Source organism: Aspergillus mulundensis (assembly GCF_003369625.1).
Source record: "Aspergillus mulundensis strain DSM 5745 chromosome Unknown scaffold_7, whole genome shotgun sequence".
Lineage (NCBI taxonomy): Eukaryota > Fungi > Ascomycota > Eurotiomycetes > Eurotiales > Aspergillaceae > Aspergillus > Aspergillus mulundensis.
The window spans coordinates 563,424-578,295 of record NW_020797895.1 but is presented as its reverse complement, the minus strand read 5'-3'; the positions used below and the strand labels follow the sequence as shown (position 1 = coordinate 578,295).

The 14,872-nt window shown below is 37.4% G+C and overlaps 3 protein-coding genes across 3 annotated transcripts; 2 read left to right on the top strand and 1 right to left on the bottom strand.

The window, feature by feature from the left end:
- Nucleotides 1–57: 57 nt before the first annotated feature.
- On the top strand, nucleotides 58–1,380 carry DSM5745_07082 (aspartate aminotransferase family protein; the record flags this gene model as incomplete). Its single annotated transcript, XM_026749098.1, has 1 exon — nucleotides 58–1,380. One exon carries the CDS (start codon nucleotides 58–60, stop codon nucleotides 1,378–1,380), a length of 1,323 nt encoding a protein of 440 aa, XP_026602188.1.
- Nucleotides 1,381–2,988: 1,608 nt separating this feature from the next.
- Nucleotides 2,989–4,405, bottom strand: DSM5745_07081 (dipeptidase; the record flags this gene model as incomplete). Its single annotated transcript, XM_026749097.1, has 4 exons — nucleotides 2,989–3,735; nucleotides 3,785–3,848; nucleotides 3,916–4,144; nucleotides 4,201–4,405. 4 exons carry the CDS (start codon nucleotides 4,403–4,405, stop codon nucleotides 2,989–2,991), a joined length of 1,245 nt encoding a protein of 414 aa, XP_026602187.1.
- Nucleotides 4,406–4,821: 416 nt separating this feature from the next.
- On the top strand, nucleotides 4,822–6,573 carry DSM5745_07080 (uncharacterized protein; the record flags this gene model as incomplete). Its single annotated transcript, XM_026749096.1, has 5 exons — nucleotides 4,822–5,193; nucleotides 5,254–5,778; nucleotides 5,832–5,935; nucleotides 6,006–6,507; nucleotides 6,562–6,573. The coding sequence occupies 5 exons, from the start codon at nucleotides 4,822–4,824 to the stop codon at nucleotides 6,571–6,573; spliced, it is 1,515 nt and encodes a 504-aa protein (XP_026602186.1).
- Between the last annotated feature and the right edge of the window lie 8,299 nt (nucleotides 6,574–14,872).

The following is a 14,872-nucleotide window of genomic DNA, read 5'->3' as shown; positions in this document are numbered from 1 at the left end:
ACAAGCGCTCATCTGCCCATCCCCCTCTATCATCTGATGTCTCTCTCCATCGTCAAAATGGGCTCCATTGGCAACGTTGACGCCTTCTTCGCAAAGGCTGACAAGTATCTCATGAGCACTGGAGTGCCATACTCTCCTCTCGTTATCACCAGGGCGAACGGCACTCGGCTTTACACCCAAGATGGCCGGTCAATCCTCGACTTCACATCCGGCCAAATGAGCTCGCTCCTCGGCCACTCACACCCGGAGATCGTCGAGGTCGTGAAGCACCATGTCGCCGAGCTCGATCACCTCCTCAGCAACATGATCACCTACCCTGTGGTCGACCTCGCTGAACGACTGGCACGCTTCCTCCCCGCTCCTCTAGAGAAGTCCTTCTTCCTCAACACCGGATCCGAATCCACCGAAGCCGCCATCAAGATGGCCAAAGTCTACACCGGCAAATTCGAAGTCATCGCCTTCGCCGCCAGCTACCACGGCCTCACTCAGGGCGCCGGCTCCGCCACATACTCCGCCGGTCGTCGAAGAGGCGGTCCCGTCATGCCTGGAGCCCTTGCTTTCCCCGCTCCCTACGGGTACCGCTCACCCTTCAAGAAGGCTGATGGTTCCTACGACTGGGAGGCCGAGATGGATTTTGGTTGGTCCATGATCGACCGCCAGAGCGTCGGTTCAATCGCCGCATTCATCATGGAGCCGATTCTCTCCACCGGCGGGATCCTCGACCCGCCAAAGGGCTACTTCAAGCGCATGGTTGAAGAGTGCCGCAAGCGCGACATCCTCGTTATCATGGACGAGGCCCAAACCGGCGTCGGCCGAACAGGCCAGATGTTCGCCTTTGAGTACGACGAGATCGTCCCCGACATTCTCGCTCTCTCTAAAACGCTTGGCTGCGGTCTTCCCCTCGCGTCTGTCAGCACAACCGCCGAGATCGAAAAGGGCTGCAAGGAAGCCGGCTTCCTCTGGCTCACCACTCACCTCAACGACCCTCTCACCGCCGCCGTCGGCAACAAGGTCCTCGAGATTGTGGAGCGCGAGAACGTCTGCCAGCGCGCTGCCGAGCGCGGCGCCCAGCTCCATGCGGGTCTCGTCAGACTGCAGAAGAAGTACTGGTGCATTGGCGACATCCGTGGACGTGGTCTGCTGAGGGGTCTAGAGGTTATCTCGGACCCTGAAACCCGTGCTCCTGGTCCTGAGCTCGGCCAGGCCGTCTCGGACCAGGCCATGGCGCGTGGTCTCTCTTGCAACATCGTCAGCCTGCCCGGTATGGGCGGCGTTTTCCGTCTTGCCCCGCCGGTTACTGTTACTCCGGAGGAGATTGAGGAGGGTCTGGCGATTCTGGACGAGGCGTTTGGGTATGTGTTGAAGACGCGGTCTGCTTAGGTCTTTGATTTGCATCTTGCATCTGGGGTTAGGGGTTATTCTGCATTCATGATGTTACGGTACGAAATACTCGGATGGATCAGGTTGTTTACAAAAGGTCTTGGTCTGGCCACCGCCAGCTTATAATTGTATACATTCTTCTATTATAAACTTCTTCTACCCTACACCAAGGACTTTTGAAACGGCCTCGATGCCTCGTAGAAAGGCTAGTTATCACAACATAACCATCCAGGCGATCCACTCCAAAGCCATCAGGCTACATCACGCTCTTCAACCAGCGACGATACGCCACGTAAGAGCCATCGAAGGAAATAAGTACCCCAGCCACAGAGGAGCATCACAAGACCACGTCCGTCGCAACAGCAGGTCCCTTGGCACATGCGTATACGCATATGCAAATGGACATGGATATGGATGCTGATAAAAGCAAACTGAATAATCGGATGGGTATCTACATACAACTATCCAAGCTATCCAAGAGGAGAAACTACAGATTAATCGTAAAAATAGACGCCCGTGGGAGAAAAGAATGGAGGGAGCAGAGCGAGGAAAAGGTAGGTTTTTATGCCTTGGTTGTTGAAGGTTCGATTACCAATTCTTGCCTGCGGGCGTGAGGTCCGGGCATGTTCGAAGGTTCTCCTGGGATCTATATTGTAGGGCTGATCTGATCTAAGCATACATCCAGAGGTTGATCAAATAGGTTCGCAAGATGGGCCTGGGACTCTCGTACGGTAGAGGGCTCATCAGCCATCGAATATCTCTTTCTCATTCCTCGTCCCAACCACATCGGATCATCGAATTCCATCTCAAACTCCACTAATTCCATCAAACCTCATCTCATCGTCAATAATGGCTCGTACCAAGCAGACTGCCCGTAAGTATCTATCCCCTGCTTATCGTGTTCATCGAAGTAAGTATAATCCACCATCTATCCCTACGCACAGCACCGGTGTAAGCTCGAGCCAGAGGCGTACCCAGCATAGTGTAGCGATCGATGGCAAGATTGGTAAGCAATGATGCCTTGAGCGGTTCCGGTCATTTCCGGACTGCTGCAATGACTTCGCAAGGAAGCTTGCTACCTGTAACAGTCATAACAAGCAGGGCGGCGTGGTCTGGCGAGACTGAACCGAACCTGAGCCTGAGCCTGAGCAGAGGCGAGCACAGGCCTTGATATCTTGTCCATGGTCCAATCGAGAAGCAAACTCAACATGTGCTCCACAACCAAAGAAACTATCTATCTAGTCCTGTGCGGACAAGTCAAGCTAGCACCCTTATCCTAGACGCCGTCCTTCCTCGGTCAACGTTGGCCGCGGGAAGATAGCGCAGACACCTGCAGGCTCGGGGGAAGTATCAGGCTGTACTACAAGCTATTACATGCTGCTTGGTGGGATGGACTGGGTTGTATATATGTGACTGCAGACTTGAAGTACCCGGGACCCAGGGTACTGTCAAGGACATGGGTGAGTGGAGCCCTCAGTAGCGGCTCGGTCGATGCACTCTGGCTAGGGCACAGGTGTGCAGGTGGATAACAGGTATTCAGGTCCTTCGTACACCTTGAGCCATGTCTGAAGCCTTACCCTAAGGTATTCTTGGATTTGAACCTCACATCTACTCCTCAAGATACAACCCCTCGTCCGGCGGCGGAACCCCGTACCACCCCAGCCCCAACTTATCCTCGGGATCCGGATCCTCCATCTGATAGTACCCATCATACCGCCACCAGGTGCGATCCTCCCAGACATCCTCAACAGGGAGCACGCCCTCAGCCTTCATCTGATCCCTCACCTTCTCAATCTCCCCCCAGACCCTGAGCACATTCTCCCCCGCCACGAGAGCCAATTGCTCCTCCGTCGCGCCGCGATCAAGGATCGCCTTCAGGAGCCCAGGGTAACACTTCACGTCCTCCAGCCCCTTGATCACAGAGGCAATCCCGTCAAAGTCCGAGCCTAGCCCGACATATTCCCATCCAATGCGGGTTGCAATGTAGAAGAGATGGTCGAGGAGCATGTCCATGGTTGCCTCGCCGCGGCGATGGCAAACGTGCTCGGGGACAAATGTCACCATGATCAGGCCGCCGTTGGCTGGGACGCGGTCGATGATGTCGTCGGGGAGGTTGCGCGGGCAGTCGAAGACGGACTTCACGTTCGAGTGGGAGAACATTATGGGGGCGCGTGTGAGGTCGAGGACTTGGTGCGCGCAGGCTTCGGAGACGTGCGAACAGTCGATTATCATGCCGAGCCGGTTCATCTCGACGACGGCGGAGCGGCCCAGTTTTGAGAGGCCGCCGTGCACGGGGCCGACTTTTGAGGTCGAGCTGTCGGCGAAGGCGTTGTTGCAGACGTGGGTTAGGGTGCACTGGCATGATTAGAGACACGCTTGTCCATAAGGGCATGGTAGGACTTACGTATCGAACGCCTAGACGGTAGAACGCACGGATTATCCCGATGCTGTTCCCGGCCATGTGAAGTCTATAGCGCGACCACTGTTAACTCTCAATCGCTCCATGGCCTTCGCGTTCGTAATGAGGGTGCGTACCCTTCAATCCCAATCGAACAAGCGATCTTCCCCTCCTGATAGATCTTTTTGACATCTCCTGGCCCATTCACAAGCTGAAACACGTCCGGATACGACTCGACCAGTCGCAGCGTCAGATCAATCTGCTCGATTGCATCCCTCGCCATGTCCGAGTACTCCGGCGTCGAGAAGTTCTCGGCGGACCTCAGGCATGGTACGCAGACAGACCAGAATTGACCACCGACAGCGCCTGTACCGTTGTTAGCTCCATCGGCGTTCATAATGGTCAAACGAACTACGACTCACCCTCACGCAGTCGCGGAATATCCGTCATACCCCGCTCAAATCCCTTCTTGAGGTCGAACTTAGGATTGTTGTAGATCTTGCCTTTGGTGATGGCCCGCGGCTGTTGTGGGAGGTCATTGTGGCCGTCGATCAAGGGAGTGTTTAGAAGAACGCGTTTGACGCGCTCGTCAATGTCGAGGGTTTGGTATGGGTGATTTGAAGCCATGATGTGTAAGTACCGTATGAGACACAACTTCGAGCTTCCGGGCAGAATGAAGCGGGGAAGCTAGGTGATACAGACTCAAATACCTATCGAGTATCGGTGTTTCTCCAACTCATGGAGTAGCCCTCATTCTTATTGGGGTGGTGGATAACCATTTAGGCTGTAGAGGAGTTTGCCGCGCAATTGGCCTCGCCGAGGAGGACCACTCGGAGACGAGATAAGCATCTGGGGCGAGATAAGACATGGCATGAGTCGTTGGCTGGAAGATTCACCAGTTCCCGTGTTGGTAAAGTTGGGGTAGCGATTCTTCGGAAATCGTGATATGGTCCTGGCTCTTTATATGGGCCATGTCCGCCTCCGGCCCGACAGGGGTTACTCACCTCTGTCTCTTTGACCTATCCTCAAAGGCCAGAAGCAACATGTCGGTTCCTGCAAAAGGTATCATGGACATAAAGAACCTTGACACTGAAGACCATCCCACAGGGTTGGATCCTATGCCTACCAAAGGCTCAATCGAGACCACCAACATCGACGATGCCACAGCCAGCCGCCTGCGCTGGAAACTCGACCTCCGCCTCCTCCCGCTCCTGTGCATTACCTACGCATTGCAATCGATCGACAAGACGACCCTTTCCTATGCTGCAGTCTTCGGCCTCCAGGATGATCTGCATCTCAAGGGAACAGAGTACTCGTGGCTTGGGGCGATCTTCTACCTGGGGTATTTGGTGTGGGAGTTCCCGACCAATGTGATGTTGCAAAAGCTGCCAATCAATTACTTCATGGCGGGAACAGTGGGTGATCCATCCAAGTCGGGTGCCGACAACGTAGACGGTGCTAACACGACTGTCTAGGTGGTCATCTGGGGCGCAATCCTCATGTGCCATGGCGCTTCCACAAACTTCTCCGGCCAGGCAGCAGCACGGACATTCCTAGGCGCATTCGAGGCCTCGATTAACCCAGGAACCATGTTGATGTTCTCGATGTACTACTCGCGGCGCGAGCAGCCACTCCGCATGGGCATTTGGATTGGATCTGCTGGACTTGGGTATGTAATCGCAGGGATAGCGTCTTTCGGGATCGGTCATATCCATTCCGCAATTGCGAGTTGGAGAGTGCTCTATATCATCTGGGGCGCCATCACTGTTGCATGGGGAGTGATCTTGCTGATATTCTTGCCGGGCTCGCCGCTGAGGACGAAGTTCTTGAAGGACGGGGAAAGGGAGCTGGTCCTGGCTAGAGTTAAGGATAATGCAGCAGGCATTGAGAACAAGGAGTCCAAGTGGGGACAGTTCCGAGAGGCGATGATGGACGTCAAGACTTGGTTGTTGTTTTTGTTTGCGGTGACGAGTAACTCGCCGAATGGGGGGTTGACTTCGGTATGTTGTCACCTCTCTCTTGTGCAAGTGCTCAGAAGACTGACAACGTACAGTTCCAAGGTCTGATCATCAAAGGAATGGGATTCTCCACCTTGCAAACGACGCTCATCCAGATGCCTTCCGGTGGTGTGCAGCTCATCATCTGTCCTTTGGCCTGGTAAGCCTTCACCCACCTTTCTCAGCCTGTTATCCAAAATTAGTAATGACAGTCGACTCACAACGAGCAGCTTCTTCGCCACCCATTACCCCAATGCCCGACTTTTTACCATGCTCCTGTGCATAGTTCCATTCCTGGTCGGCGTCCTGGGCCTCTGGCTACTCCCCTCCTCAAATCCCTACGGCCGCCTTGTCTGTCTTTGGATATCCTTTGCATATACCGCCGCCTGGACGCTCTCCATGTCGGTAGCGACTGCCAACACGGCAGGTCACACCAAGAAGATCACCACCAACGCTTTGCTGATCATTGGCTACTGCTTGGGTAATTTTGTCGGTCCGTTCTTCTTCAAGACCGAACAAGCACCGAGGTACCCACTAGGAGTGGGAATGATGTTCTTCTGTATTGCAGCGCAAGTGATATGCCTGGTTGGGCTATGGGTATTGCTTTGGTGGCGGAATTCGAAGAGAAGTGTTGTTTGGAGCGAGCGAGGGGTTAGTGAGGGGAGTAGAACAGCGCTGGCATTCGAGAGGGGGATGTTGGATGAGACGGATTTTGAGAACGAGTATTTCCAGGTACGTGTGATGTCCTCCCCAGTGTAAATATGCGAGAGCTGACTGCTGCCTTAGTACGTGTATTAGATAGCTGCGATGTCGAACCTCGGTTTCCTTCTCCAGGCTTTCCTGTTGTGCGGTTCTCGCCTCGAATCAGTTATCAATTCTAAATGTGAGCAAGCTCCGTAATGCAAGGATTAGCGATGTTTCCGATCAAATGCTTCGTAACGGTAAGGACAAAGCTCCCTAGCTATCAGGCATGCCAAGTTTGCAAGTCACGATACATATTAGACAGAGTTTAGATGCGAATCAGAGCGTGAGTTAGGGTTAGCTTGGCGAGACACAGCATTCATGCCTCGATTCAGACAGTCTTTGGGTCCTAACTCAACCCTCGATCCAGATATTGTGATCCAGTAATCTGGGAACGTCGTTTCGATTTGTTCCTCGAACAGGTGCATCGGAGTAATACTTGATGAGGAGGTGATCAGAATTTGCTGCCAACTGCTAGACATTCGAGGTCACGGTGAATTCGCAGCCGAACACACTACTCCATAGTAGCCGCTTGGCCGTGGCCATTATTTGCCCTTCCTTACGCAGTGCAGAGCACGTTTGTACCTAAGTCAATTGCTCGAGGCGTGCATATATGCCTTGTTGAAACAAATCATCGTGTCCGGCAGACATGCTCCGTCGGAGTACGTAGATGTGACTGCAAGCGACGGTTCGCAGCCGCGGATTTTGCAGGTGCTCTTCCTGGCATTGTCTCTTGGCCCAAAAAGCCGAGCTTCATGGCATGCGAACCGCATAGGCAGAAAACTTTTTATACAAGATTGTAAATTGTAATAGCAATTGGCCTTAGCCAAAAGCTGCCAAGGGAAGCCGTCGGGCCCTTCGGATTCCAAGTGGAGCTGTGGCTTGAAAGCCTGCGATCTAGACCAACAACCTCACGATGAAACTTGCTCCAGGAAGTCTTGGACTCTTATTTCCCGAACACCAAGATTTGAATTGGAGCGCGACACGATCTAGACTTCGTGCCGGTGGAAGCCCGAATTCCCCATCTGCCAGATGGAGAGACATACCAAGTTGAACTTGACATCAGCTTCTTATTTTTGGTGAGACAGCCGGATACCGCGGTAAAAATCAAGGTAAAGGCACACGACGAACATGAACTCCGTATTTATGCGTTGTCGAGTTGTACAGAGTAACCTCTCGGCAATTTGCCACTGCTCAGTGCTAGGCAGTCTGGGCAATTCTGACTCGTGCATGGGATAAACAATGCGTTAATAATAACCAGGGACAAGATATAAATATCTCGGTGGACCATGGACACGTGATGGACCATCGTTTAAACCGTCAGGACTCTTCTACAGACTGTTGAGTTCTATGGCAAGCATTGAAGAGTATGCCCGGATGTCGGACTCTGTTTATAGATAGCTGAATAAGAGCGAGCTTCGAAGTGGTCGACGCAGGCTGGCATCATCGAGTATCGAACATCGCACTTGGAAGGGTCAGCCAGGGTAATCAGCCTGTTACAGGTAGGGTTGTACAATTTACCGTAAAGAATAATTCCTTACCCAAAATTGCTGACCGAGGTTCATTCATTACTGACGAAGTAATAAATCACGTGCTACAAAAGTGGGTCTAGCTTGGCGCTAAGCTTTTCTGCCAGCCAATAAAATGCTGGGATATTTTATACGGAGACGTGCACTAAAAGTTTCCGCACACGCTAGTAAGCTTTATGTAACTTTTAAATTTTTTTATATATAATTACCATAAAAACAAATTCCAAGGGTATATAAACTATACTAAAACTAAAGGTGCCCCCCCTAAAATTAAAAAAATAACCTAAAATTAAAAAAATAAAGTTATTTAAACACCTAATTATTATTATTTTTTAATAAAAAAAGGTTTTAATATATAAAAAGCTACCCTTTTACCTTATAGCCCTTTTAACTACATATATTTTAATTTTTATAAGCCTTTTAATACTTATTGCCTTTTTTATAGCAAATAACCTCTTAAATATATTAAACTAGCCTTTTAATTTAATATTAAATAGTTTTTTAAAAAAGCTTTTTTTAAGCTTTATACTAGGCTACTTTACTAGTTTTTTTATTTTAAGGCGCTGTCACACCCACGGGTGCCAAGCCCCGATAAGATAAGGAAACTAATAAAATAAGAGTTATGGTAACATTAACCTAACACGCAGTAATAATATTACTACTATTTTAATAGTATATTTAAGGCCAACACCCTAATAAAAAATAATTAGCTAAAAGTTAGTTTTTATATATTTTAGGCCTTAAAATTTAATATTAATTTTTTATTAAATAACCCTTTTAATATTTTATTTTATACCTAGTTAGCCTACTTAAGGTTTTTATAATTTTAACTTTTTTTTTAATTAACTACCTATAAAACATGTATTATGCCGCTAGTATACTTACACCTTATTTTTAAATAAGATTATTTTAATAGTTTTAGAAAAGGACCCTCCAATACTTAATAATCTTTTATTATTAAAATTATTAAAAGTACTATTATAAAAAACTATTAAAATACTTATAAAACGCTAGTAACCTAATAATTATAAGATATAAAAAAATATATTAAATATTTAAAAAATTAATTAGCTAAACATAATACATCTTTAAAGTAATATTAATATTAAAATAATTTGCTAAAAAATTATAGTAAAATTAAAAATAAAAATATACCTAAGTATAATTTTAATTTTAGCCTGTAGTAACACCTTAACTAGCTTAATACTTTAAAATTAAACTTTAAAAAAGTACCTAAAAAATATAAATTAAATTAATAGTAAATCCTAGGAGCTTTAACTATAATAAAATTAGTATATAAAAGTAACTAAATTTAACATGCTAATAAATTAAAGGGTATAAATAAGGAATACTAAGAATTTTTTTAGGAATATTTTAAAAAATAAACAGCTATAATCCTAAAAAGTTTAATAACTAGTTTACCTAATACTATAATTAAACTAAAGTTAGCTTATTAAAAAAAAAACCAAGATCCTAGGGACTTTGCTAATTATTTAATTATATTAAAATAATATTTTTTAAAAAATAATAAAAAAAATATAAATTTAACACTATTTTAGCAAGCTTTTACCTTTACTTTAAAATAAAATTTATAATCTTAATAATGTAAAACTCCTAAATACTAAAAAGTATTTAATTTAACTTACCTTATAGTATTAGTCTTATATATTATATTTATAACCTTATATTACCTTATATTATAATAAATAACTAAAACCCGCTAAATAAGAAAAAAACACCACTAATTTAAAAGGGAATTAACACGGATTTACCCGTGGTAGGGAAACCTAAAAAAAAAGTTATTTTATAAAATAAATTTTTAAAAAAAGTTATAATAAAATACCTGCGGGACAAGCTCCTAGTATAATAAAATTTTTTTAAAGTTACACTAAAATAATACTAAACTAGGATTAGTTAAAATTAACTTTTATAACATGTTTTAAGTGCGGAAAACCTGGTTATATTATACTTAATTATATAAAATTATTATAAAACCCTAACTTTTAACCAGTAAATCCTAATTGGACTGCTAAAGTTTATAAAATAATAATTAAAAACTTTTAAAATAAAGAATATTATAAAAAAAAGCAAGATAATTAGTAAAAAGGTAAGTATATAAATTAAAATAAAAGTAAAATATATAAAATAAAAAATAAAAAAAAGCTAAAATAAAGTCTTATGCCCCAGCTTAATATTTAAAAATAAAAATAGGTAAGTATTTTTAAATAAAAATAATAATAAAAGCTCCGCGGGACAAAATTAAAATTAGGGCAGACTTAAATATTAAAGTAAAGGTAAATATAATAAGTATAAAATTTATTAAGCATACTTATTTAAATTAAGTAAAACTTTCTTATCCTATTTTAAAGAAATACAGCGGTTAGCAAGATAATCTAAAAAAAATATAAAAAATACTTATTAAAGTTACTAATTTTAGGGGTATTATAAAAATATTTAAATAGCCTTATATAAAAATTAAGTAAACTAAAGTTAAATACCTAATTATTTTTTTTATTATAACTATTTAAGCCATGTATATTTATATAATAATAAATTAATAATAATTTAGTAACAAAGTAGCAAAATACTAAATTTTTAAATAATATAAGTTTATAAAGGCTTACAGGAATTAAGCTTATATATTTATTATTATTTTTTTACTTAAAAAAGTTTATAATAGCGGCAAGTTAGATTAAATAAATAATTTATTATTTAAACTTAATATATTTTAAGATATATTTTTTTATATAATATAAAAATAATATTTTTAAAGTTAGTATCTACACATAATATTATAATAATAAATAGCTAGTTACCTTTTTATAGGCTAATCTACCCTTTTTTACTTATTAAATTAGCCACGTTACGCCAGTATATTAATAAAAATATTTAATATAATTATATTAAACCTTTTAAAAATCCTGCCAGAGCACCTATTTTTTTTATACCTAAGAAAAATAAAGGCTTATAATTATATGTTAATTATTAAAGGTTAAATAAAATAATAGTTAAAAATTAATACCCTTTACCTTTTATTTTAAAAATTTTTAACTAAATCTTGGGAGCAACCCGCTACATTAAAGTTAATTTAAAAAATGCTTATTATTACATCCAGGTTTATAAAAAAGACTAGTAAAAAATAGCTTTTTAATATTAATATAATTACTATAAGTATATTATTATGCCTTTTAGTTTAACTAATGCTCCTGCCACTTTTTAAAGTTATATTTATTTTATAGTTTATAATATTTTAAATTAAATTTATATTATTTACCTTAATAATATTTTAATTTTTTTTATTAACCCCAAGCAATATGTTAAGTATATTAAACAAGTTTTTAAATAATTATATAAGGCTAAATTATTTATTAATTTAAAAAAATATACCTTTTTTAAAAAAAAGGTAGAATTCCTAGGTTTTATGGTTAATTAAAATAGTATTAAAATAAACCCAGAATAAGTAACTACCATAATCTTATAAAAAAAAACCTTATTTTTATAAAGCCTTGTAATTTTTTTTAGGTTTTATTAATTTTTATTATTATTTTATTTATAATTTTATATAAATTACCTTGCTATTAACTAGTTTAATAAAAAAAATATAGCATAAAAAGAAAATTAGGCCCTTATAGTTTTAAAAGCGTGAAAAGCTAGTATTTTAATTTTTTTTTAATACCTTTATAAAAGCCCCCTTGTTACATTATTTTAACCTTATATAAAAAAAATAGTTAAAAGTAGATGCTAGTAACACGGGGATAGCTAAAATATATTTTTAACTAAATAATATAGAAAAATATTACCCAGTTACATTCTAGTCTTATAAATTTATTAAAGTAAAAATTAATTAGTTAATCCTGGATAAGAAACTATTTATTATTATTTAATTATTTTATTATTAAAGGTAATACCTTAAAGGTTCCCCTTATAAAATAATGGTATGGTTAAATCATGCAAATCTTTATTTTTTTATATAGTAATAAAAGTATAGTAGAAAGCAAGTAAGATAATATATAAATTTAGTAATATATAACTTTAAAATTCTATATTATTTAGGTAAGCATAACCCTATAAATACCCTATTTAAAAAATATAAAAGCAAGACTAAATTAGTCTTAAAAAAAGATTTTTTAATACTTATTAAAAAAAAATAATGTAAGATATTAAAATACAAATAATTACTTACCTAGACTTAATATAAAGTTTTTATAAAAAAGAGCTTAATTTAAATAAAAAATAAGATATTTAAGTTTAAAATATTAAGTATAACAAGTGCTTTAATATTTTTAAAAAAATTTTTTATTTTTAAAATAAAATAAAGTTAAATCTTAATTTTAAAGACCATGGTACCATAAATATATAATTTAACCTTAAAAAAAATTAGGTCCTAGCCTAGTGTTAAGTTTAAAATACTATATTAATTAAAAATATTTACTTTAATTATATATTAAATTATTTAACAAAGTTACTCTTAATATTATAATTTATAAATAATTAAACTTAAAAGTAAATTAAAGCCTTAAAGGTAAAAAATTAGGCCTAAAAAGCTAAAAAATTAAGTTTTAAAAATTAGTTAATTATAAAAAGTAAATTACTAGCTTTTTAAGATTAAATTTATATTTTATTAAATTAAAGGCTTAGAACTATAATTATTTAAGTATATTATAATAATTTTTTAGTAGGATATTTTAGTTTATAAAAAACTAAATCTTTAGTAAAATAAAAGTTTTTTTAGCTAAAAATAAAAGCTATAATAAAAATTTTTACCTATTTATACCCTACATGCTAATATACCATGGCGCCTTAATATTAACCTTATAAAAAACTATCCGCCTTATTAAAACTAAATTACCCTTTTTTTAAAATTAGCATAAATTTTATTATTAGCCTACCACCTACCATATACTAAAAATAATATATTAATATTATTTTTATAATAGTAAACTATTATATAAAGTAATATTAATTTATTTTTATCTTAATATTAATCCAAGCCCATAAACTAGCTAAAATTTTTTATTAAAATTAAACTTTAAATTATAGCTAGCCTAAAAATATTATATTTAATTAAGATTCCCTTTTTACAAGTAAATATTAAAAAAAGCTATAATTTTATTATAAAACTAAGTTATATTTATTAACTACTTTTCACCCCTAAACTAATAAATAAACCAAGCAAATTAACCAAGTTTTAAAATAGTATTTATATTATTTTGTTATAAAAAATTACCATACCTAGCCTATACTACTTAAAATAGTATAATTTACCTGTAATAATACCAGGAATATTATTATTAAAATATTACCTTTTTAAGTTATATATAGCTAAAACCTGGAAATTATAGCATGGTTTAAGGTTAACCCTAAATAAACAAAGGTACCAGCTGTATTAGCCAGGATTAAAAAACTTAAAAAAATMTAAGTTAAATATAAAAAAAACTAAAAAAAAAACATAAAATATTATTAAACCTATTATAATAAAGGCTAGAAAAATATAAAGTTTAAATTAAAATAACTTATTAAACTTAATATTAAAAATTTAAATTTAAAAGTACTAGTAAAACTTAAGCCTAAGTTTATTAATTTTTTTTAAGTACTAAATAAAATTAATTTTATAATATATTAACTCCTACTCCCCGAGAAGTATTATTAAATATATAATATTTTTTATATTTTATTACTTAAGCCTTGGCATAGTAAAATTAACACGGAAGCTATGCCTAATTTAAAAAAAAATAAAAAATAAAAAATTAATAATATTATTAGCTATAACTTTATTAAAAATAAAGACTTATACCTAGTAAAATAAAAAGGATAGCCTTTAAAATATAATTAATAGGTTTTTATTAAGAACATAAATACACTAAATCTTATTTAAAAGTATAAGAAAAGGCAAGTATAACAAGATAATTATTTATTATTTAGTTAAAAGTAAAAATAAGACCTAATTTTAAGTTAAAATACGCCTAATATACCTAAATAAAAAAGACCCTAATAAAATACTACCTAAAAATTATTATTTTAGTCTTAAACTACAAGCAACTACAAGAAACTATAAATTTAGAAAGTAATAAGCGCTAAAGTAAAAAAAAAAAAATAAAGTATTATTAAGAAAATAAGGCCTTAATATTATTAAGCCATTGCCCGGCATAACTAAACTAAAAAATAATAAAAATAAATAACTAAGGCGCCAAGAAGGCACTAAAAATAAAATAAAATATTAACTTTAAAAAAGTAAAAAAATAAAAAAACACTACTACTAACACTAAATATATAATAAACCTAGCTAAATACCCTTAATAATAATAAAAAACTTTGTTTTAATATAAGCAAGTCTAGCATTAAAATTTAAAGTATTAATAAAATAAGCCTGGCAGGCAAGCTTAACTTTTTTTTAAAATTAAAATTTAGTAATAAACTACTATACATAGCCTAAATTACCAGGAAAAAAATAAAGGTATAACTATAAAACTTTAGTATTATTTTTTATATTAATAGTAAAAAAATTTATAAATTAAATAGTAAAAAGTAAGGCATGACACAATAATACTTTTATATAATATTAAAGGTTTAACTTTTGCTAGTTCTTTTTTACCTTACTTAAAAAAAAGAATTCTTTTTAATAAGTTTTTTTTATATTTTTAAAGGCCTTTAATAATTAAATTATTATAAAGTAGGTTTAAAAAATAAATTCCTGCCTTTATTAATACTTTTTATTTTTTTAAAAAAGCTCTACCCCTTTATGATTAATCCACGGGTAAAAAAAATAATAGTATTTAATAAAAAGTTATAAATTATAGGCATCCCCTGTTATTATTACTTTAACCTAA